The 22,422-nt window shown below is 40.8% G+C and overlaps 1 protein-coding gene across 1 annotated transcript in view; it reads right to left on the bottom strand.

Moving 5' to 3' along the window:
- Positions 1–21,627, bottom strand: part of xkr7b (XK, Kell blood group complex subunit-related family, member 7b) — a 107,604-nt gene extending 85,977 nt beyond the window's left edge. Inside the window, exon 1 of the mRNA XM_023956980.2 lies at positions 20,446–21,627. Coding sequence (XP_023812748.1) covers positions 20,446–21,047 — 602 coding nt within the window. The 5' untranslated portion in view covers positions 21,048–21,627. The remainder of the gene's footprint in view (positions 1–20,445) is intronic.
- Between the last annotated feature and the right edge of the window lie 795 nt (positions 21,628–22,422).

The raw sequence follows: 22,422 nt of genomic DNA, 5'->3' as shown, positions 1-22,422 counted from the left end.
ATTCAATAACTGTATTACCCCTTAAAGTAACTTCCGGTTGGAATAAGACGTGCTTTGCTGCTGTAGACATGATGTTCATCCAGGGATTTGCCTATAAGACCCAAAGACCAAAGTCTTATCTGAAAGTCAGCTACAAATAGACGGCTTTTGTCAACCATTGATCAGAACGTCCATCGAAGCACTCGCAATAAAAACACCATCGTCTTTTATTTTTTTAATTACATACTACTGTTGTCCAAGAGACCTGAAGTAAGTTTTAAACATCAAAAAACCACATTAAAATACTCTGAGAGAAGAAGTAAATTAGAGCAAAGAGGCCATAAGAGAAGATGAACTGTCTTCATCCCTGAGGGGAATGTGGGTCATTACAGCAGCTCAGAGCAAACAGAAAGGCTTCACTCTTCAGGAGGCTGGATTTACATGAGAGGAGTCTGAGGCAGGAAGCAGTTCAAAGGATCACAGCTATGTGGACTTAATGCACCTTAAACACACATCATTTGTTTCCTAATTGGAAAAAAAAAAGTCCTAAAGTCAGCTTGACAAGTATTCATCCATTTCCAAACTGCTTTATTCCTATTCGGGGTCATGAGGCTACTTGAGCCTACCTATGTGGGGAAAGGCGAGGAAGACACTGGAAGGGTTGCCAGTCTATTGTAGGACCACACACATTCACAGCTAAGGGACAATTTAGAGTCATAATTGACCACAAAAGCATGCTTTGGGTTATAGGAGGAAGCAAAGAAAACCCAAGACCCAGACAGGATATGAATCACTAAACCACCATGTAGCCCCTATTTGACTCATTATCAAAAATGATTTGCGTTGACAATTTAAGTTTCCGGTTCCAAGTTACAACGGACGCGTAGCAGCTCACGGCGCCTATACAACTATCTTCAAATGACTTAAAAAGTTTATTTTCTCCAAAAAGAGAGCTGACCATGGCCCCCAAGAAAAGCCAGGAATACGACGACCTCAAAAAGATTCTTGATGATATCAAAGCTACGCTGTATCTCTTTATGGAACAAGTGTCCGCTAAGCTAGCTCCACTGATCGAGCTAATGGAAGAGTTCCGAAGATTTCGGGCTCAAAACGAGCAACGAGAAAACCGGGTCGACATTCTGGAGAAAAGACTTGACGATGTGGAACAACAAGTAAGGATGAATAATGTCATTCTCACTGGAGTACCGATCAAACTTCGGGCAAAGCGTACTACAGCTGGAGCTATCATTGCTAATGCTAATAGCGCTAGCATCGCTAGCAGTTCTGAAACGGAGAGCAGTGGAGAGTCTCTGGAACGCTAAGTGGAAACATTTCTCACGTCTAAAGGGATTTCCCTGGATCTCAACACCATCGAGACCTGCCACCCCAGGAGAAAGGAGACGGATAAACCAGCGATCCTCATCAGGTTTATGAATCACAAACACAAGCTAGCTCTGATGAACCAAAAGAAGAATCTGAAAGGATCTACTGTTTATCTGAACGACCATCTGACCAGAAGGAATGCTGAAATCGCCAAACACCCCAGGCTTCTCAGGAAGCGTAAGCAGATTGAGAACACTTGGGTTAAAGGCTGTAGGATTTACGCCAAACCGCTCGGTCCAGAGGACCGGGCCAAGGTTCTGGTTGTGAACACCATGAAGGACTTGGAGAAGTGTTTGGTCACGGTCGTCTGAAACAACATGCAGTAATAAATCAAAGAGCCAAATCATTTCAAGAAATATGACGCCTTGATTCATCGCTTTCTCTGAATGTCTGACGTAACCTGATTCTCAGCAGAGAGTTTTTGACCTGCAGATAACTTGACCTCAACTTTCACCGCCGCTGATATCAGCTGAAGAAGGATATGGACCTGAATCTAATGTCTGCAGACATAACATCGAAGAGAACTATTAACTCTGTTTTGAACCCAGAAGAACGGCTGTTATCAGTAAAAGAAGAAATACCAACCTTGGACAATCGACAGTTATGGACCCTTTTTACTCTTCCCCTACAGCATTACTTTATTAAATTTTTTTTTTAAAAATGTAAAAAAAATGATTAATCACTTATTGAAAATGTTTAAATTGATCAACGTTTAATGAATATTACTTCACTTGCTCCAAAAATTGATAAATTGATTCAAAAATCTTTCCTAATGTAGCATAATTTTGCATATGTTTTTAACTTTTGGTGCTTGATGAAATTTTGCTATGAAAATCTCTGAAACAGTGTTTTGTCTATTTTACGGATATAGTATTTTTTTTTTTATTTATGAATGACTTTTATAAGTAACATAATCTGCATATATTTAATATAACTGATCTGCATTTGCCATGTTGATTTCTAAAATAGTTATTTTTACATCACAATTAAGTAATTCATCTTTGTCATGTGCTTTATTAATACTGTATGATTCTTAATTCTGTCTGATAAAAGCTAGGAACCGGATAATGATAAAATGGTTACAGTATAACGGGGTGTGATTATGTAAATTTGCTTCCTTCCACTCCCTTTCAAGCAATATTTATTAATATGCCTAATTATCCTAAGTTTGATTAGTTACTGTATGAATGTATAACTGATGATTGTATTGCTTTTGTGTGTTTCTATTTGATTGCTTGAAATAAACCATTTCAAATCAAATCAAAATCTTTGAATACCTGTTTTTCCCTCAAGTCAGAAACAGGATGGGTTTTTCCAGGGTTGACCTTGAGCAACACGACTACTTTAATTGACTTTCCAGTCCTAAAATCTAAAAAAATAACTGTCTCTGAATGTTATTTGGTGCATCAGCTCCACTCAGGTTCCATCATTGCAAAAAAAAATTGTTTCAAATGAAAAATCTGCCCAGTGGCTATGTGGTAAAGTGTCCATCCCCAGACTGTTATTTTTGGTTTGAATCCACAGTTCAGTCTTCCAAACACTCCCTGCTTGACACTAAGCATTATGATGGGATCAACCACCAAATGGTCCTGGTGTGACAGCTGCTTACTGTTTTCCCAAAGGGATGGGTGAAATGTGAAGAACAAATTTCACATGTGTGACATCTAAATGGGCTTTGATTTTAATAAAACAGTTTGATCAGATTCTGCCTATGTACTTTTCTTTTTAAACATTATTCTACTCTGCTTAGTGTTCACAAAAACCTGAATGAGGTATAGAGGTGGGTCCTCCCTGATATAATCAGGCGATTAAATATTTGTTAAAAGCATTACTTGGTATCAGCTTTTACTCTTGATTCCTTTAGAAAAAGTTTTATTAAGTTGTAAATGTATATGCACACTGAAATTTGAATATATTCTGAGCATGATCTGGTTATGAGGCCGGTAAACATGATAAAACCAACACGTGCAGCGACATCATTGCTTGAGAGCATATTCTGAATAACAAACCGTCGGCGTTCAAAATGACGTCCCTACGTTTTTTGTCGACAACTCTCTTCCCGGCCAGAGAAACAAGCGGTGCCTCATTTGTGCCGCAGCGCCTCGTAATTTTAGGTATTCTGAGTCACAATTTACTAACAACACTCACTCAAAATGACAAGTGGAGCCGCGAAGCTCGTTAGCGTGGCATTTTTGTCCAGACCCTGCAGGAGAGTTGGAATGAGAGTTCACAGAGTCCACAATCGGAGCCTTTTTGCACGAGCTCCTCCCAGCAAACTGTGTCAGCTGAAGGAAAGAGTTTAGGAATCATCACAGCAACTGAGGGTATTCATCAGGCCTCTTTCAATGTTCACTGATAGAGGGCTAACACAACATTTTTCCACATAAAATGAGCACATCTCAATTTTTTTTATCCCAAATTAGAACCCAAATTTGGTTTAGCTAATAAAACACTTTTTCTCTATTGAAGTGCTTTTCTTTAACAGAACATATGAAATTACATTTTTAATAAATACAACTGAAGGAGTAAGAAACTCCATGCTTTTCCGTACTGCTTTGTCTTTACGTTCACTTTACTTGTCCAGCTCTGCACAGGAAAAGATGTCTTTGCTGCTATAAAGCTCTGTTGTCCTATATATTTTCTTTGTTACAACTATCATCAACTATCAAAATATGTTCATATGAATACTCGATTCTAACGGCTGCTGGGTGTCCGTTACAAAGTGATGGTGGAAACCTAAAAAGAAAGTTCCGGTCCTATATATATTATTGCGCTAGTTGGTTAGAATAACAACAGCAGGTGGACATAATATTCCACCATAACATAGGCAAGGCAAGGCAAGGCAAGTTTATTTGTATAGCACAATTCGTACACAAAGTAATTCAAGGTGCTTCACAAAACAGAAAAATGCATTAAAATCACAATACATCATAGAAATAATCAACGTAAAATTTACTTTAAAAGAAAAGAAAAGAAAAAAATTTTGAAAATTGATTTAAAAATAAAGGAAGGAAAGGAAAGAAAAGTGCAGATAGGACCTTTCAGTCATATACACGGCTAAACAGAAATGTTTTAAGTCTAGATTTGAACATGAGCACAGAAGAGGCCTGTCTTACGCCTTCAGGGAGGCTGTTCCAGATTTTAGCTGCAGAATATTGAAACGCTGATTCCCCTTGTGTAGTTCTGACTCTGGGAATCAACAGGAGGCCGGCCCCTGAGGTCCTCAGAGTACGAGATGGTTCATATGGCACTAACATGTCAGAGATGTACTTTGGTGCGCGGCCATGGAGAGACTTGTACACAAGCAGAGCTGCTTTGAAGTCTATTCTTTGAGGTACAGGGAGCCAGTGCAAAGACCTGAGCACAGGACTAATGTGATCATACTTCCTGGTTCTAGTCAGGACTCGAGCAGCAGCATTCTGGATGTACTGAAGCTGTTTTACAGCTCGTTTGGAGAGGCCGGTGAGCAGGCCGTTACACTAGTCTAACCTACTGGAGACAAATGCATGAATAAGTATCTCCAGGTCTCGCTTTGAGATTATGTTTTTGATTTTGGCAATGTTTTTCAGATGGTAAAATGCCGCTGATGTTACTGACTTGATATGGCTGTTAAAGTTCAGGTCAGAGTCCATGATTACCCCTAGATTTCTGACTTGATTTGAGGGTTTAAGAGACAGAGAATGAAGGTAGCTGCTGACACTTTCTCTTACATAACATAACAACACATTCCAAAGTTCATCACAACAGAAGACAGTGGGAAAGATCGCTGTCCTTCAAGTGGCTCTATGATGGACATCCCTGTATCTCTATCAAATTTTACTATCAACATCAATGTTTCCTTTTATTTTTAATAGTTTGTTCCTTGTTTTTCTGTCTTGCCTACCTTATTACTTAATACAGAGTAAATACCTATTCATACATAATTTAATGTTGATTGCTAAAGGAAACTGTTTCAAAAATCGTCATAGCAATAAATGCTCAAGTATCAAAGTTAAAATAGGTGCAAAATTACATTAGGGAAAATCATGAATCCATTTTTCAATTTTTGGAGCACATGAAGTAATATCATTAGAAATCAATCAATTTAACCATTTTCAATAATTGATTAAGCATTCTGTTTTATTTGTATTTTTTTATAATAAGGTAATGCTGTGAAATAAAATAAAAAAGGGTCCATATTCTGTCGAATGACCAAGGTTGGTATTCAGTCTTCTGCTGATTAAGAGCCGTTCTTCAGGGTTTAAACAGAGTTTATAATTCTCTTCGATGTTATGTCTGCAGACATTAGCTTCTTCATGTCAAAAGTTTTTGGTGCTTCTAACTTGCCGTAGTCTTCTGACTTTGTAATCAGTTTCAAATGCCTACCCTAGTCTGACCAATATACTGACCATGTATAATATATATATATATTTTGCATATATATATTATACCGACTCAGAAATGGGGCCAACATCAGTCACCCCCTCTACATGGATGACATCAAGCTATATGCTAAGAGCGAGCGTGACATTGACTCCCTGATCCACACCACCAGGATATACAGTACTGACATTGGGATGTCATTCGGGCTCGAGAAATGCAGCCGGATGGTGACAAAGAGAGGCAAGGTAGTCCACACAGGAGGGGTCTCACTCCCAGAAGGAACAATAGCAGACATCGAGGACAATTACAAGTACCTTGGAATTCCACAGGCAAATGGCAATCTAGAGCAGGCAACAAGGAAAGCTGCAACAGCTAAATACCTCCAACGAGTAAGGCAAGTCCTGAGAAGCCAGCTCAATGGCAAAAATAAGACCCGGGCAATTAACAGCTACGCACTGCCAGTTATCAGATACCCTGCAGGAATAATAAGATGGCCAAAGGAAGAGATACAGACCACGGATGTTAAAACACGAAAGCTCCTCACCATGCATGGAGGGTTCCATCCCAAATCCAGCACCCTGAGACTGTATGCTAGCCACAAGGAAGGAGGCCGAGGACTAGTGAGCGTAGAAGCCACTATCCAGGATGAAACATCCAAGATGCATGAGTACATCAAGCTCAAGGCCCCAACTGACAGTGTGCTCAGTGAATGTCTCAGGCAATGGAGAGCAGAGGATACAGTGCTGGAGGACAGATCCTCATGGGAGGACAAACCCCTGCATGGGATGTACCACCGGACCATAACTGAAGTGGCTGATATCAAGAAGTCCTACCAATGGCTAGAAAGGGCTGGCCTACAGGACAGCACCGAAGCGCTCATCCTGGCAGCCCAGGAACAAGCCCTGAGCACCAGAGCAATAGAGGCTCAGATCTACCACACCAGACAAGACCCAAGGTGTAGGCTGTGCAAAGAGGCCCCTGAAACAATCCAGCACATAACTGCAGGATGTAAGATGCTGGCAGGGAAAGCATACATGGAGCCCCACAATCAAGTGGCTGGAATAATATACAGGAACATGTGTGCAGAATATGAACTGGAAACCCCAAGATCAAAATGGGAAACACCTCCGAAGGTGGTAGAGAATGAGAGGGCAAAGATCCTGTGGGACTTCCAGATCCAGACTCATAGGATGGTAATGGCGAACCAACCAGACATTGTAGTGGTGGATAAAGAACAGAGGAAAGCCGTTGTGGTGGATGTGGCAGTGCCAAGCGATGGGAACATCAGGAAGAAGGAACATGAGAAACTGGAGAAATACCAGTGACTCAGAGAAGAACTGGAGAAAGCATGGAAAGTGAAGGTGACAGTGGTGCCTGTGGTAATTGGAGCACTCGGGGCAGTAACCCCCAAGCTGGAGGAGTGGCTACAACAGATACCTGGAAAGACCTCAGACCTCTCAGTCCAGAAAAGCGCAGTGCTAGGAACAGCTAAGATACTGCGCAGGACCCTCAAGCTCCCAGGCCTCTGGTAGAGGACCCGAGTTTGGAGCAGAAAACCACCCGCGGAGGGTGAGACGGGCGTTTTTTTTTTTTTTGTTTATATATATATATATATATATATATATATATATATATATATATATATATATATATATATATATATATATATATATATATATATATATATATATATATATATATATATATATATATATATATATATATATATATATATACATACATGTGTTCTTTTCCCTCACACTTCACCAGACATTAATAGTTGTAGGTCAAGTTTTTGCCTTCAAGTTTTTGATAAAATCCACAGCATCTGCGTTTCTTTTTCTTTAGGGTGATCCATCTATAACCCCTAACAGCAAGGCAGACCCAGACTAAGGATAATATGTGTGGTACTGTTTGGAAATCCATCATTTTGATGAAATTTAGGTTGTTTTTTTATGTTTGGTTGGTTGTCTTTTATTATATCAGTGTGGATGTGTGTGGGTGTGTGCATATGCATGCATGTATGTGTGTGCTTGAGTCTGGTCTATTTTTCTACACATGGTCACATTGTGCAGTAGCAGTACAAGCACATACAAAGCTGAAAGGCTCATGCTCAGATCATGCATCACAGTGCTCTCTGAGCATGCTCACACTGAGCATGTGCTGTCCTACATGCAGCACACAAACAGTGACAATTGAACAGTTTTCAAAGATGAAGCAGATGTAACATTGGTTAGTATGCAGGCTTTTTAAATTCGATCCACACCATGCAACATGCTCCCACCCTGAGCCACCTGTAAGACTATTACAGGCTAACTGGCAGAATTGAATGCAGAGATTTAAAGAAAGAGCATAAGTGACGGGGAGAGATCGAATGACAGGAGGATCTTGCGGGAAAGGCTACAGCTATTCACAAACATACACCGCAAATGTGATTGACAGCTCCCTCAAGGCCTGTGGTGAATTATTCAGCACGCTGTGAGAGACCAGCAGACAGGAGTAAACACAGAACCAGAACATGAGGGAGACAGGTGGACCTAGAGATGGCTGCGGGTCATCAAAACTTCCCCCCAGGCATATTTTTATTTACAATCAATAGCTTTGCTAAATTTGACTGAATTTTACAGAAACCTGGTTGCACTAAGGCTCAAGGGAATAGAAATTCTTCTGGAAGAACATTTTGAAATTCATCGCATTCTTTCACCTGCCGCCTGCCACCTGCTGGAAACAAGCATCTAACATTCAAATACAACACAAATAGACATGTTTTTCTCTGTAGCTGGGAGGGTTGAGCTTCAGCTCGTTTACTTACCCAAATCCAAGACTTTACAATAAAAAGTCTGGAAGATGAACGTTGTTTTCACAACTACAAACTACAAAACTACACAGAGACATCCTACGCAAAAAGTAGTAAACAGTTTGGGAATGAAGTTTATTTTATGAAGTATGCTTGAGTATAAGTATAGCAAGTATACCATAGACCATGCAGTATAGGAAGTCTACTAACAGAATACTTCTTCAGAGTAAATTGGAATATTTTAAGTTTACAAAACATAGATAGTTTATAAAAAGTAAATGTCAAGTATACTGCCTCAGCTTCAGCAAAGACAAAGTACAATAGGGAGTTGGGTGTGGAATGAATTGTTTGGCTTGCAGAGAGTCCTGACATCAACCCAACTGGGCACCTCAAGACTCGTGAGCCACACAGCCTCCTTTGACAACATCAGAATATAAGCTTACAAATGGGCTTCTGGACCAACCATCGAGCATTTTAATAAAGGAACTCCCACACCCTAAAACCTTCCCATAGGAGCTGAAGCTGATTTTGCTATTAAACTATACTAAACTTTACACACATGGTGATACTTCTGTTCTTATTAGTATAAAAATAGATAAGTCAATATGTTTGGTAAATTACAATAAAAAAAAGTGCTTGGCTTGGTGAAAGTAGTCAGGAAGGTAATAGCACAAACTAAATCACAACCAAGCTTTATAGCAAGAAATGTTTAGATATAATCTCGAGCTAACTGCCGTTTTATTTATTTCTTTATGTGATGGTTGAGGACGACTAATGAGCAGTAGGTTTGAAGGGCCAAGGACATCCTGCACTTCTCCATCCACTACTTGAAGGAAAACCATTGTACCTTCAATCTCCTGCTGAAGTGGGCTGTAACTTTTCAAGCAGACAGCAGGAGGTCCATCGGGGACATACAGTACCGGCCTTTGTTGCTGAGACAATTCAATTAAGTATCTGCACTTTTACTGTGAGAAAAAAAAGCTGTCCTGTGTGACGCTTCTTATTAAGGGGCATAGTGACTTTTGCTTACGAAAACCACGCGAGCAGTCGCCACGTCTCTTCATGAGCACGGCAGGGCTGTGCTAAGCGCGTGTAATTTGCAACAGGGAACCGGCCAGGGTTTAACAGGTTTCAAGCTGCTAGACCTTGACTGAAGGCCCAACTCAAATTGCAAAAGCTGCGACTCAGCAACCTTGGACTGGGGCGGTAGGAGGTATATACACTTTCACCTCTGCATGTCGGTTCTGTGGAATCCTGCCTGGATTACTCTTTGAACTTGGTTTGCATTGAACTTAATGGAAGTGGACTTGTAAACATTTATATGGAAAATGGACAACAGATACATTTAATAGAGCTGACCACTGTTTTTCTGTTGATCAATTGTAAAAGTATCCTCACTCTATGCGTCTGTATTTTTTTGTCTGTTTTCATTGAGCACAACACTTCCTCTGAGAAGAATTTACTATTCTGTTCCTGGCCTGCTTTGTGTTTTATCACACTGCGGCTCCAGTTGACTGATTACATTTGGGTAGAATGCACATAGTACATATTTATGAATTTAATATTTCTGTGGATGTTTAATGGCTTCTAAAACGTTTTGGTGATTATGAATCTTTGTTGATGCTGACGGGGGCCCAACCAACATACTTTTTGTTTAGCTCTCTAGGCAGATTAAGGTGGGCCAGTACAGAGGCATGATTACAAATACAATAGCTTTATCAGACAATGTGCAGATGTTAGCAAGCATAATTAGTTTTACATACAGTATATCTCATAGATACAGCTTTAGAACTAAATAAAATAAAAGTTGACTTGTTTGTTCTCTGTATTTTTGGAATGTTCACATATCTATACACAAAACTGTAAACGTGTCAGGCATATAAAATGGTAGAATTTAATTCTATTTAAGAATAGAATTTTAGTATAACATAATCACCTGCCTGCTAAGTCAACCTCTGAGTTCCAGTGAAAATCAATGTGTCTCTTAAATCTGTGATCCCCTGCACGGAAAAACTTTTATTTATTTATTTTTTGCTAATGCTACTGTCAGCATGTTATGCCAGCTCCAGTTAAAGCTAAAGAACCAGTGCTGTCATCTGCAGTTTGGTGTGTGGTAGAGCTCTGAAAATAACACTAGTTTGGTTTTGTGTAAACATAAAGAAAAACATGAAGCTAAGTTTTTATTTTGCTAAACAAAAATGACATATATAAAGGCCATGTCACATAGCCACTATGTACCTTTTGCACATAATGCACGGATGAAAATTTGTCTGACGTGAATATACCTGGAAAAAGTGAGAAAAGTCGTGGTCTGTACGTAAAACTTTCACTGACATATCACGAATGAACCACTTTAAAACCACAAAGTGTGAATAAACCACGCAAAGAACAATTGACTCTATGTTTGATTCATGGCCTTACCCAGATGAATCTCTGTCTTCTCCACTTCCGATTCAGAAGATGCTGGAGCTGGACCATTTGGTTATCATGCTGGGGAGGAATGAGCACCAGCACTTCTCACCTTTGGGTGTTCTTTGTGATCTTGTACAGAATTGTGTATTCATAGGATGAATAGAATGGATTTAATGCTTGAGGAATGAAGGATCTGTTGAGTTGCCCGTCACACCATACCTCAATCCTGCATGAACCAAGTGTGATTATTGCGCTGTTTATATGCAATTCATTAGTAATTTGTGCTTAAATTACATATCTTTAACGTGATATGTGCGCCGTATATACAATATAAAAGTTATACATTGGTTGTACATGCGCCAAAGGTCTGTTAGACATACGTGGAAATACACAAATTTGTGTATATGCACCTCGCCAAAATCCCACACAATTAGAATTACGTAAAATATGCATAAACTGCGTAATTCTCAACTGACTAAAAATTTGAAACACCTCAAAACCAAATCCAGATACCCGTCGGCCAGAAGTCCTCAAAGAACACTGTGCGCATCGATGAATGACGGATACAAGGAAACCGCAAGGAATTATGTTTATCACATTTCTAACACAAAAGACCACAATGTCATGTATGGGAAAATCGCAAAATGCACATTGTGGGTGTGACAAGGCCTAAAAATGGTCAAATGTTGTTAAATACATATTTATAATTATGAAGAAGTGTGATTTTACTTTCTCCCAACTTCAAAGCCTCCATTCAATTAAGGTTCTTATAATCTCTCAGCAAACACTTGTTGGGTTTTAACTTGAGATGGGGAACCTGAATGCAGGAGTTCTTTATGTAAAAAGTCAAACAGGGCACATTCATCTGACTGTGTTTTATTCTGATGCTATAAGACATTAGTTACATTTATCTTGTATAAAACTACATGGCCTTTTCAATTTCAAGTGTAAAACTGGCTTAGCTGCATGCTGTCATAAAGGTGTAACACAGGGTCATGGATTATTGGAGGAAACGATCTGACAGGTGGACTTTCAAGCATCTTTCATTTTTCTGACACTCTTCCAATGACTCATTATGCAGAGTTGCTTTTGATTGACAGACCCTGAAATCTAAATGAAGAGTAAGCACAATAATTACTCTGAGTCACTGTATTCGTGAATGAACAGAAAGACAAGCCCCCCTCCCCCACACACATAAACACATTTGAATGATTCAGCGTATTGAGCCGTATTGATGCTGCCATTTCGCCATTCGGTCTGATTATTTGCCTTGGCTGGAAACACATGGACAGCAGTCTGGCCACCTGAACTGAATGTCAGTTTGGAACTCATTCAATCCTCTTCTCTGCAAGACATGATTGATCTGCTCAACCACATACAAGAACCAATTGGATTTACCTAAATAAAAATGGAGCTTGCTGGTTATCCGACCACTGCACGCATAACAAGATTAGTGGTGGTACCTGGCCAGTCTGTTTGCCGCCCATCATCCATGAGTCTGCCCGTTGTCTTTCTTGAAAAGGTTCAGCCCAATTGTGTCTTATTCAAGTTGTATATTTTTAAATATTTATTAGGGACTTAGCAACTTACTACTATCTCAGAATCCCCAAAACACTCACTCACATATTCACATACTGTTGATGGCTCTGCTACCAAACACTGGCGCCAACCTATAACCATCAGGAGCAACGTGGGGTTCAGTGTCTTGCCCAAAGACATTTCGACGCATGGACGGGAAAGGCAGGAACGGAACCTGCAATCATGTAAAACCCAAGCAAAATCAGGCCAAGTCTGATTGAGAGCACAGGTTGTTATTTTTTGTTTTGTTTTTTTAGGGATTCAAAAGAACATAACAGAGCTCAAAACCAAACTTCTTTAATGTAGTTCTACTTGGCAAGGATGTGATGGAACTATAATCTGGAAAAAAATTTGCCACATTGGCATAATATTACTATCCACAAATAATAGCAAAATTGGAAAAATCAAATAAAGCAAAACAAGGGTTTAAGTCCCACTCCGATCATCTTTTGAGCTATTTTTAAAGTGTTTCCAGTGGTCTTTAAGTTATGATTGTGCTTTTTTAAGCCAAAATAAAAAAAAAGCTCTGTCGTTTTCTAGGACATATTTTATGCAGAGCGACAGGCGTTCATTAAAAATTCACCTCTGAGTTGTGGGCGGGGCTGTTGCCGCAGAGTAAGCATGCCCTCACACACTCTCACCTGCTAGCTTACTGCCCCCCAAGCTAACATTATGGGTGCAACAAAAATTGTAAACATTGGAGCTATCCAGCCGTACAGTTTAGATCCAGATTCCAGCTCAGACGAGGAAAACAAAGACGTACATGGCTCTACTTGTCTACAAGTGGATGCATAACAGTGGAGGGGAGCTTGTGGTCTGCCAATTGTGGCATCCACGTCAGACCTACAACCACTTTTCCTCTGATCTTCATTCATGATGAATTCATGCAATATTCTCAAAATTGCATTTCTTTTTTATGTCCTCCATCATTAGAAAAATGCCTCAAGAACAAGTTAAGGACAAATTTTTTATTGGACTAGGTCTTTAAAAACGGCTGGCACTGCTTTGAAATATCCAATAATGTACGCCTACAGGTTTGTTTTCTTCACACCTTGCTGTTGCCAAAAAACAGAACATATTGGGGTATTCTCATTTTTAATACTTAAAATATTTTTTTTATCACACAAAAACACTCTAATTTTTTGTTTGTTTGTTTTTCCATTGTCTTGATTCCAAAAGTAGACCATAAATCAGAAACGTTTAGCATCACTCGCTACTAAACCCTTGTGCTATCCTAGGCACTTTAACATTGGGAGTTGGGTCATTTAGACCCACTAGACAGTGCTCTGAACCTTTTTTCTTCAATGATTTGTGATCTTCACTGGTGTCCATGGATAACATGAAATCTTTCCACCTTTGTCATGGTAGGGAGAACACATCAATGCAAGGGTGGGGTCATCTAAGATAGCACAAGGGTTAAGCCGTTTTTCCACAAGTTAATGTTTGCACTCACATTAACGAGAATTTCTGGACGGCAACTTTGTACTTCATTCATTTTAACCCTTGTGCTATCTTAGATGATCCAGCCTGGTTATCTTGCAGTCTATTATTAACAACAATCAATGTGCATTTACATACGAAATACAGCGTTGGAAGGGCTGCACGGTGGTGTAGCAGTTAGCGCAGTGGGAAGGCCCTTGTTCATATCCTGGCTGGGACCTTTCTGTGGAGTTTGCATGTTCTCACCATTCATTCTGTTCTCTTGGCAATCCGTGTTACTCCCACAGTCCAAAAACATGCTTCATGTCTTCATGATTGCTTCATGATTAGTTACTCTAAAGCATCCCTAGTTGTGCATGTGTGAGTGTGTGTGTGCGGGAGTGTTTGTGTGGCCCTGCCTTCACCCATCAGTAGCCAGGACAGGCTCCAGTTACCCCATGACCCCGGAAGGGATATAGTGGGTTAAGAAAATAGATGGATACAGCATAGGATGAGAGGAATGAGATGCAACTGAAGAGACTCGGGTCTAAACAGAAAAGATATCAAAGCAGATGACAGTGGGTCATTTTATTCATACTGTAGGAAAGACTTTATGAAGTTTGGTCAGGTTAAGTGCAGATACAACTTCAGCTACATATGATAGAAAAACACACACAAATGACAAAAAAAAAAATGGTTATAGCTGTTGCAATTTGCCCACATAAAATATTTTCATCAATAGGATATTTTATGTATTCTAATACCATCATACTTTTGGTAAGAGGTAGTTGGTATCTTTCATTTAAAATTTCAATAAAAAAGTTTTTATAAGTTTCAGAGACTCATGAAGCTGCAGCAACAATTAAAAAAGCTCAAACTGCCACAGAATGGAACCAACGAAAAAACTACTTCAATAATGTTACTATTGTCTCTTGACTAAATTAGTCATGCACAGCGGTTACTGTCCCTTCAAGAATGTTAGTACAGTTAAAAAAGTTCCTTGTACCTGGCAGAACTTCCACATAAGACACTCAGTGTGCCAGAATATGAATCTGCAGCAAAGTAGTTTGTTTAATATAAGAAATGTTTAGGATGATTCTCATGACCTTCAAAGATCAAAATCATTGTAGTTTATTTTGTTTTGAATGAAGATATACAACAGTGTCCTCATGAGAAGTGAAATATCAAAAAGAGTATAAAATGGGATAATAATTTGCCCCAAATCCTCTATAAAAATGTCTATACTAAATAGTCATAAACCTGCCTCAAGTGTTTTAATGTTATTTTCAACTGCTCTTCGTTTACTTTCCGAGAGTCCAAACGTATCAAAAATGTGGGAGAACTTCATCAGGACTTGATGATCCGTAAAATCACATTGTGACTGGTTGAAGACAAAAGAAAGGAAAAAGAGGCATTTTAGGAACACAAATTGGATGTCAATGTGCTGCGGCAGGTCGCATTGACACGAATCTGCGAATTTCAGATATTTTTTGTTGGAGTTTGTGTTGTTTTTGTGCAACAGCAGTTCCAAGTCATTAGAGAAAATGAACACTAACCCAATAAACTAATAATAATAATAAGTTTTATACCAGTCACAGCCAAATGTAGCACAGCCCTTTATGAGGGGTTATGGCAGATAAATGACAAGTTCATGTCCAAGTCAAGTATCACGCCACTGTCCACAGTCTGAGACACGTCTCAAATCAGGTCAAAGTCCCAGTCAAGTCTTAAGCCTCTTGTTAGACCAGGTCACATGTCAATTCCCTGTCTACAAGTCCAAGTCACTCCTCAAATCCCTGGCTGTATAAGAAAACTGGACTGAGTGAGTGTGACATCACCCACAGAAAATGTCTTCTGGCTCCAACAAAATGAAACCAATTTAGTCGCCATTTTTCAAAGATACAGACGCCACCGTTTGGAGCCAGGTGAAGTTAGTAAGGAGTGATTGGTCCGACTCGGTCTGAATCTACGTTTCTATGGCAGCTACTGTCATCAATCAGTTTGGAGTCCACACCCTTCCACTAAAAGCGGGCTCAGAAGAATCTGTCAATCAGAAGTTAAAAGTGTTCAAGGAAGGGGTCAGCAGGCATTAAATGCTTTTATGGAGACATCTTATTGGCCAGTTTATAACCTAAATAAATTGCGATATAGAAGTAATATCATGGGGGGGGGAAATAGGATTAGTGAGAACATGTTAAAAAAAAAGGTATCAGAGTAAAACATTTACTCTGACAAATATAATTACTGAGTGATAACTGTTTATTTATCAATAAAAGTCTACCAGACTTTGGCTTCTTTGAACCAGCAGGTACTCTCTATTTATAGCGCTAGGGGGAAGAGTCGCTCAGTCCAATTCTCTTCAACAGTCAATAGCCATATGCCCAAGTCACATCTGAAATCTATGGCTTCAAGTTCAAATCGTGTCTCAAATTCTAGGCTGCAAGTCCAAGTCAAATCTCAAATCGCTGGCTACAAGTCCAAGTTGTGTTTCAAATCCCTTGCTGCAAGTCCAAGTCACATCTGAAAATCACTTGCTATAAGTCCAAGTCACGATTCAAATCTGTATTAACAAGTCAAAGTTAAATTTAAAATCTCTCGTACCTAGTCAAAGTCAAGTCTCAGGTCTCTGGGTACAAAGCCAAGTCATGTCTTAAACCTCTGGTTGATAGACCAAGTCATCTCTGGAATCACTGGTTGCACGTCCAGATCAAGTCTTAAATCTGTGGCTACAACATTGAGTCAAGTTTCAAGTCTTTGGTTGTTAGACAGAGTCAGGTCTCAAGTCCATGGCTACAATTCCTAATCAAATCTCAAACTGTTGGTCACGAGTCCACGTCTAGTTTCAAATCCCTGGCTACAATATTAAATCATGTCCCAAGTCTCTGATTGTTAGACAAAGCCATATCTCAAATGCCTGGCTACAAGTCTGGGTCAAGTTTCAAATCTATAATAACAAGTCCAAGCTGAGTCTCAAGTTGTATAACTTTTAAATTCTAGACAAATATAATGTGAAGACCGTCTCCATTTCAGAAAATAAGGATTTTAAATTTCCAGATATTTACCCTGAACACTTTATGAATAACTTGATTGACCTAATGGGCAGCAGTTTAGCTCAGGCGGTAGAGCAGGTCGTCCAATAACTGAAGGGTTGGCAGATCGATCCCTGCCCTCCCCAGCCAGCTGTCGCCCCCGAGCGCTGCCAGTCCGCAGCTCACCGCTCCCCCCAGGGAATGGGCCAAAATGCGGAGAAGAATTTCCCCATTGTGGGATAAATAAAGTATCAATTATTATTCCATTCATTCATCTTCTTCCGTTTGTTCCCTTTCTGGGTCACGGGGCTGGCAGAGCCTATCCCGGCCACTTGTGGGCGAAAGCAGGGGATGCCCTGAACAGGTCGCCAGTTGTCACAAGGTATTTACATGTATTATTACTTCTAGTTTTAATGCATGAGGTCGGTCATTACTCTTTGAGGACTAATGATTCTTCAACTCATTTCTGTAATGTCAGTATATATTGGTTGTAGTCTGGTGTTTTGGTGCTGAAACCAAATTGTCTTAGTGCAGCCAATTAAAAATATTGACTGTTGATGCAACCGTCTTTCTGTGAGCAATCACAGAACTTGAAATTCATTCCACATTTCCTGATCTGAACTAACAGGAGCACACCTCAGGGCAGCACCGAAGGGAAATAAATTGGAATTCTTCAGGTCACCTCCACGCCGAGCAGCTGTGTGAAACTGTAATCAGATTTAAACTGGAGTGCATCTGAGCCCAAGTCTCCCAGCAGAAAGTTCCACATTAAAAGCTGCTCATTCTGCAGCTCTCAGCAGCCTATTGTTGCTCATTAAAGCAGTTCATTTCTGACTCTATATGTGATTACACTCTTGTGATTCTCTGTATCAGAATGAGGTGACGTAATGGAAACCTCTTTTGATTTCTCTGGTGTTTTTTCTTCCATTTTCACAGAAATGCAGCAGCACCTGCAGCAAACCTCCATGGTCACTCTTGTACTCAGGGGTGGCAAAGGTAGGCGATTGCCTGGGGCCCCCAACACTAAGGGCCACATTTGGGCCCCCAAACTGCTAAGTCCCCGTACGCAATTCCTAAACCTTCTTCATTCCATTCAGGGTCATTAGGTCAAGTGATCATGTCTGATACGATGAAGCATCAAACCAGGCCAAAGCTGGGCATGAGTTAAACATTAAAGAATCCAGTATGACAAAATCAACTGATAGTTGACTATAAAAGATAAAAATAAAGAATAACTTGGTCTGTTAAAATTCAAACAAGCAAAATGATCTAAAAAAACTGTAGGAAATTCTACTTGGTTAAAAAAATTATTTTGTAACTAGATTATAAATATATCTATCAAGGAAGTCATATGCCAGGAGTTAATGTGACCAAAATCTTACGTAAAAAATGCAAGATGACCTTATTAAAGAAACCAATCAGCAGGTAAGGCTTTAAAAGATTAAGTTATCCAAACCACTGGTTTTATGAAGCCGCTGCTCCAAATGTTTTTGTTCTCTAAATCCCACAAAAAATGAGGAAAAAACAAACAGAAAAATGACACATGTATATTAAATTGAACAAAAGGTCAATTCTTTCTTTTTTTTTCAGAAAGCATACAAATTGTGTGGGATTGTGCGGTAATGACATGGTTAATGTTAAGCTAGAAAGCAGAGCTTTAGGGAAAAAGCAAATAAATCATATCTAGAATTTATTTATATTTGAAATCAGGTCTTTTTTTGTTGTTATTTTGTTGCAATACCAGCCAGTTTAATTAAAAGAGGGCTGTGCTTCCGGCCAAACTCAAAGGCTATATAATAATTCTGTCAGTAATGAGAATTATAGTGTTGTTTTAATGCCTTGTATTTGGTTTGGTGCTGTTACTTTAAGACAGAAGTTTTTTTTATTTATTAAAACACTTTCAAATTATCCTCAGGTATGGTAAATCCTGAAATAAATTATTCAGAAAAGCCTGAACTTGTTCAGCCATTTATCACTAGACTTGGTTTACTCAAATTCTGGAGACCAGCAGATCTGTCTTTATGACACCAGCACAGAACACCAGAAGCCTAACATAACTACAAACACACACAAAATATACACATGCACATGCAGTAAATACATATATGAAAGATTTTTGGTGTTACTTTTGTATAAATTGATTTTAAAAACAGTAATTATCTTCCATAACTCTACACCTAATTAGCTCTACAGGCACTTTAGAGATCTTCAGTACTTTAATTATTCTCATAAATGCTGAGAGGCTCAGATCAGCTGGTGGGTGGAGATTTTTTAGGTGTGGCAGAAACATCCTTTGTTATAAAAGTAGCCGTGAATTGAGCCCCACGTTTTGTTTCAAACAATAGTCTGAACAACACATATCTGTACAGAGGACTTTTAACAAAATGTCTTGTAGACTTCTTCTTCTTTCTCTTTCGGCTTTTCCCATCAGGGGTTGCCACAGCGAACAAGTCGCGTGGTAAACTTGGCATTGTTTCACGCCGGATGCCCTTCCTGATGCAACCTTCTCAAAGCAACCGGGCTTGGGACCGGCACAGAAGTAGAGAGGGGAACAGGGAGCAGCCCGGATTTAAACCCTGGTTTCACGGACGGAAGGCGCCGCAAACCAGCATGAGCTAAACCGGCTCCCTATAACAAAATGTCTTGTAGACAAATGATCCAAATGCTGGTTGGAGAAAGAATAAAGCATTTTAACTAATATCTAACAACAAAAAACAACACCGAAGTGTAACAGTAGTCTGTAAATGGAGAAAATGTTACACTGCAAAACTGAAATTTGAAAAAAAAGCAAGGTTAGAACAAATAAAATGCAATCAGATATAGCAGGTTTAAAAGATGGATGGATGGATGGATGGATGGATGGAAACACAAAATAGTGAAAATGCTTGAATTAAGTAGAACTTTAAACTGGTCGGGCATTTATTTATTGCTAAAACTGCAGCTCATTTATCCAAAGTACTGTTGTCACATAGTCTCAGTTTTAAAGCAGCTAACCTGACAGGCAGATGAAGGAGAGGAGCAGTGAGGCTTAAAGAAGCCATGATAGCAACTCCCACCAACATTTTAGGAGCATGACATGTGGAGGCGCCCAGAAGAAGGATTACAAGAACTGAGTTCAGATGGTCCAGACTTCCTCAGAAGGCGCAGCTCAATCCACCGGAATGTTTCCAAAGTTTCCACAAAAACTCTGACTAGTTTTACTGTGAAAGGGGATTCTTCTTGTCTTTATAAGCATGTGTCAATATTTTCAAAATAAGAGAAGGCAAGTTTTTTGGAAGCATGTTGCGCAAAGGCGCATAAGACACACATGGAGATCCCTGCACATGCGTGCAGTGCACTCGCAGCTTTCCTCAGCAGCAGAGCAAAGCAGCGCTGGGAATGTTGCGCTCACACGTGCACCTCATTTAAACCGACAGGTGCGCACACACGCGCAATTAGACACAAGCACGCCCCCCTAGTTCCCTTCACCACCCCAGCGGTTCTTACCTCCAGACCTGCCCCAGCTGGAGGACGTGGAGCACCGTTTGAAACACCCACATGCAGATGGTGCAGCACCTCCGGGGGGTGCCGACCCTCCCAGCCGTGGCAGGGAGGGTGGAGGACGTGTACACCGGGGTAACATTCGCAGCGTTTCCCGCTGCCGCGCTCGCTCCGCGCTGGTCGCTGTCCTTGGTGCTGAACGCGTTGTCGCCCGCTGTCGCCGAACCGCCCGCCGCCACCGCCGCGCAGCCACCGCTGCCGCTCGCGGATCCGTCCGCGGCGCCGTGCTCCGTGTAGTCATACATGAACCACCTGAAACTCAGCACCTGCACGACGGCGGACGGCACCACGACAAAGACCAGCGTCAAGCCGAACCACCAGTAGTCGCCTCTCAGGTAGTAGTCGGCGGCCAGCCACAGGTCTGTGGCGCCGTCGGAGAAGAAGACGAGCAGGGCGCAGAGCACCCAGCAGCAGTCCAGCAGCGTGTAGGGCTTCCCGCCCGTGGCGCTGCAGCGGGGCCGGGCGGCGGGGTTCCCCGGCTCCGAGAGGCTCCTGGGCGTGTTGTCATCCTCCACAGACACCGCTGCTCCATCCGACTTAGCGGCCATGTTGGTTAGAATAGGAGAGAAAGACAGAGAAAGAGGTGGGGAAACAGCAAAGAGAGGGAGGGGGCTGTCTGCGCGCAGGAGAGAGGTAGGGACAGAGATTACATCATAACTAGCCTCATTATCAGCCAATTAATTGTGAGGAATCGTCAGTTAGAGCGCTTTTAACACCGTGACACCGCTGATGTTTGCAGCTGGACCCCCCCCCTCCTCTTCCTCCTCCCCTGACCAGCAGGGATGTGATTTTCCCAAACCGTAAATCCTGCAGCTCAACCTAAAGGATCCAATATAAACTCAATTCGGTGTCAGAATCGTCGATGTTCACAGAGAAAGCCTCCCGTAAGAAGCAGAATGGGGGTGGGGGGGGGGTGTTCTTAGCACATTTTGGGGATTCATTCTAAGTGAAGGACAATGCTGTGGTGTCTTCCTGCTTTACATCTGGGCGGGAGCATGATGTCATCAGAACCCCTACAGTCACCAGGTGAAGATCAGACTGTTTTTAGGGGATTGTTCTGTCTACACCCACAGCAATGCAGAGCAAAGCAAGCGCAGGTTAAATGCCCTGATTCATTTCCCTCCTTTAGGTGAGTAATGGGACCCCCTAAACCACATTCCATCATTGTAAAATTCTGCAAAAATAGCATTTTCTTTAGTCTTGCCCTGAAAAGCTAAAGCTGTATGCCTCACTTTGACTTAAATAATGGGCAGCAAAAAGCAGTAAACAAAAAGGGCAAACATACATATCCTACAAATGAAAATCCTTAACTCTGTACAGTGTATTCCAGAAAATATGAATGTTTCTGTTTTAAAAAGTTGTTTAAAACAGAAATGTTGCTGAACTAAAAAGTCTGACCTATAACCTAGGACCTTGATAGGCCTCCCTGAGCATGAATTACTGGCAGTCAGTCTGTGGATCCAATTAGTTGTCTCTGTCGAAACCTTTAGCTCTTTTATACTTTGTTTCCACCAGTCCAGTCCGGTATTTTGAGATTTTCATTATAAAATTGACCAATTAAGCTGGACCAAATAATACAATTTTGGGGCTTTTCGTTGTTTGTGTCACGGTGCCTCCGGCTGCTACCCCTCCCCTCCCTGCTCCTTCATTGGAACCAGCTGACCTGCATCATCTCATCACCTGGCAGACCTTCCTAAGGAGATCCATCACAGAATACTACACCAGTCCGTTATACTCACTCCGGTGCTTACGTCTGGCCTCAGGTCTAGTTGCTTTGCTCTAGCAAATTCGAAGCCTTGTACTTACCCTTGTCTCATGCCTTCAGGTCTTCTCACCACTGGTCACGCTGGTTCCTCGACTTGTTCCTGTTTCGCCGTCCTCGGCTCCACCTCACGCTCCAAGCTGTGCTCGCCGTCCTCGGCG

Source organism: Oryzias latipes, chromosome 7, assembly GCF_053564925.1.
Source record: "Oryzias latipes strain Hd-rR chromosome 7, Olatipes_Hd-rR_3.1".
Classification (NCBI taxonomy): Eukaryota; Metazoa; Chordata; class Actinopteri; order Beloniformes; family Adrianichthyidae; genus Oryzias; species Oryzias latipes.
This window is presented reverse-complemented; position numbering and strand designations above follow the sequence as displayed.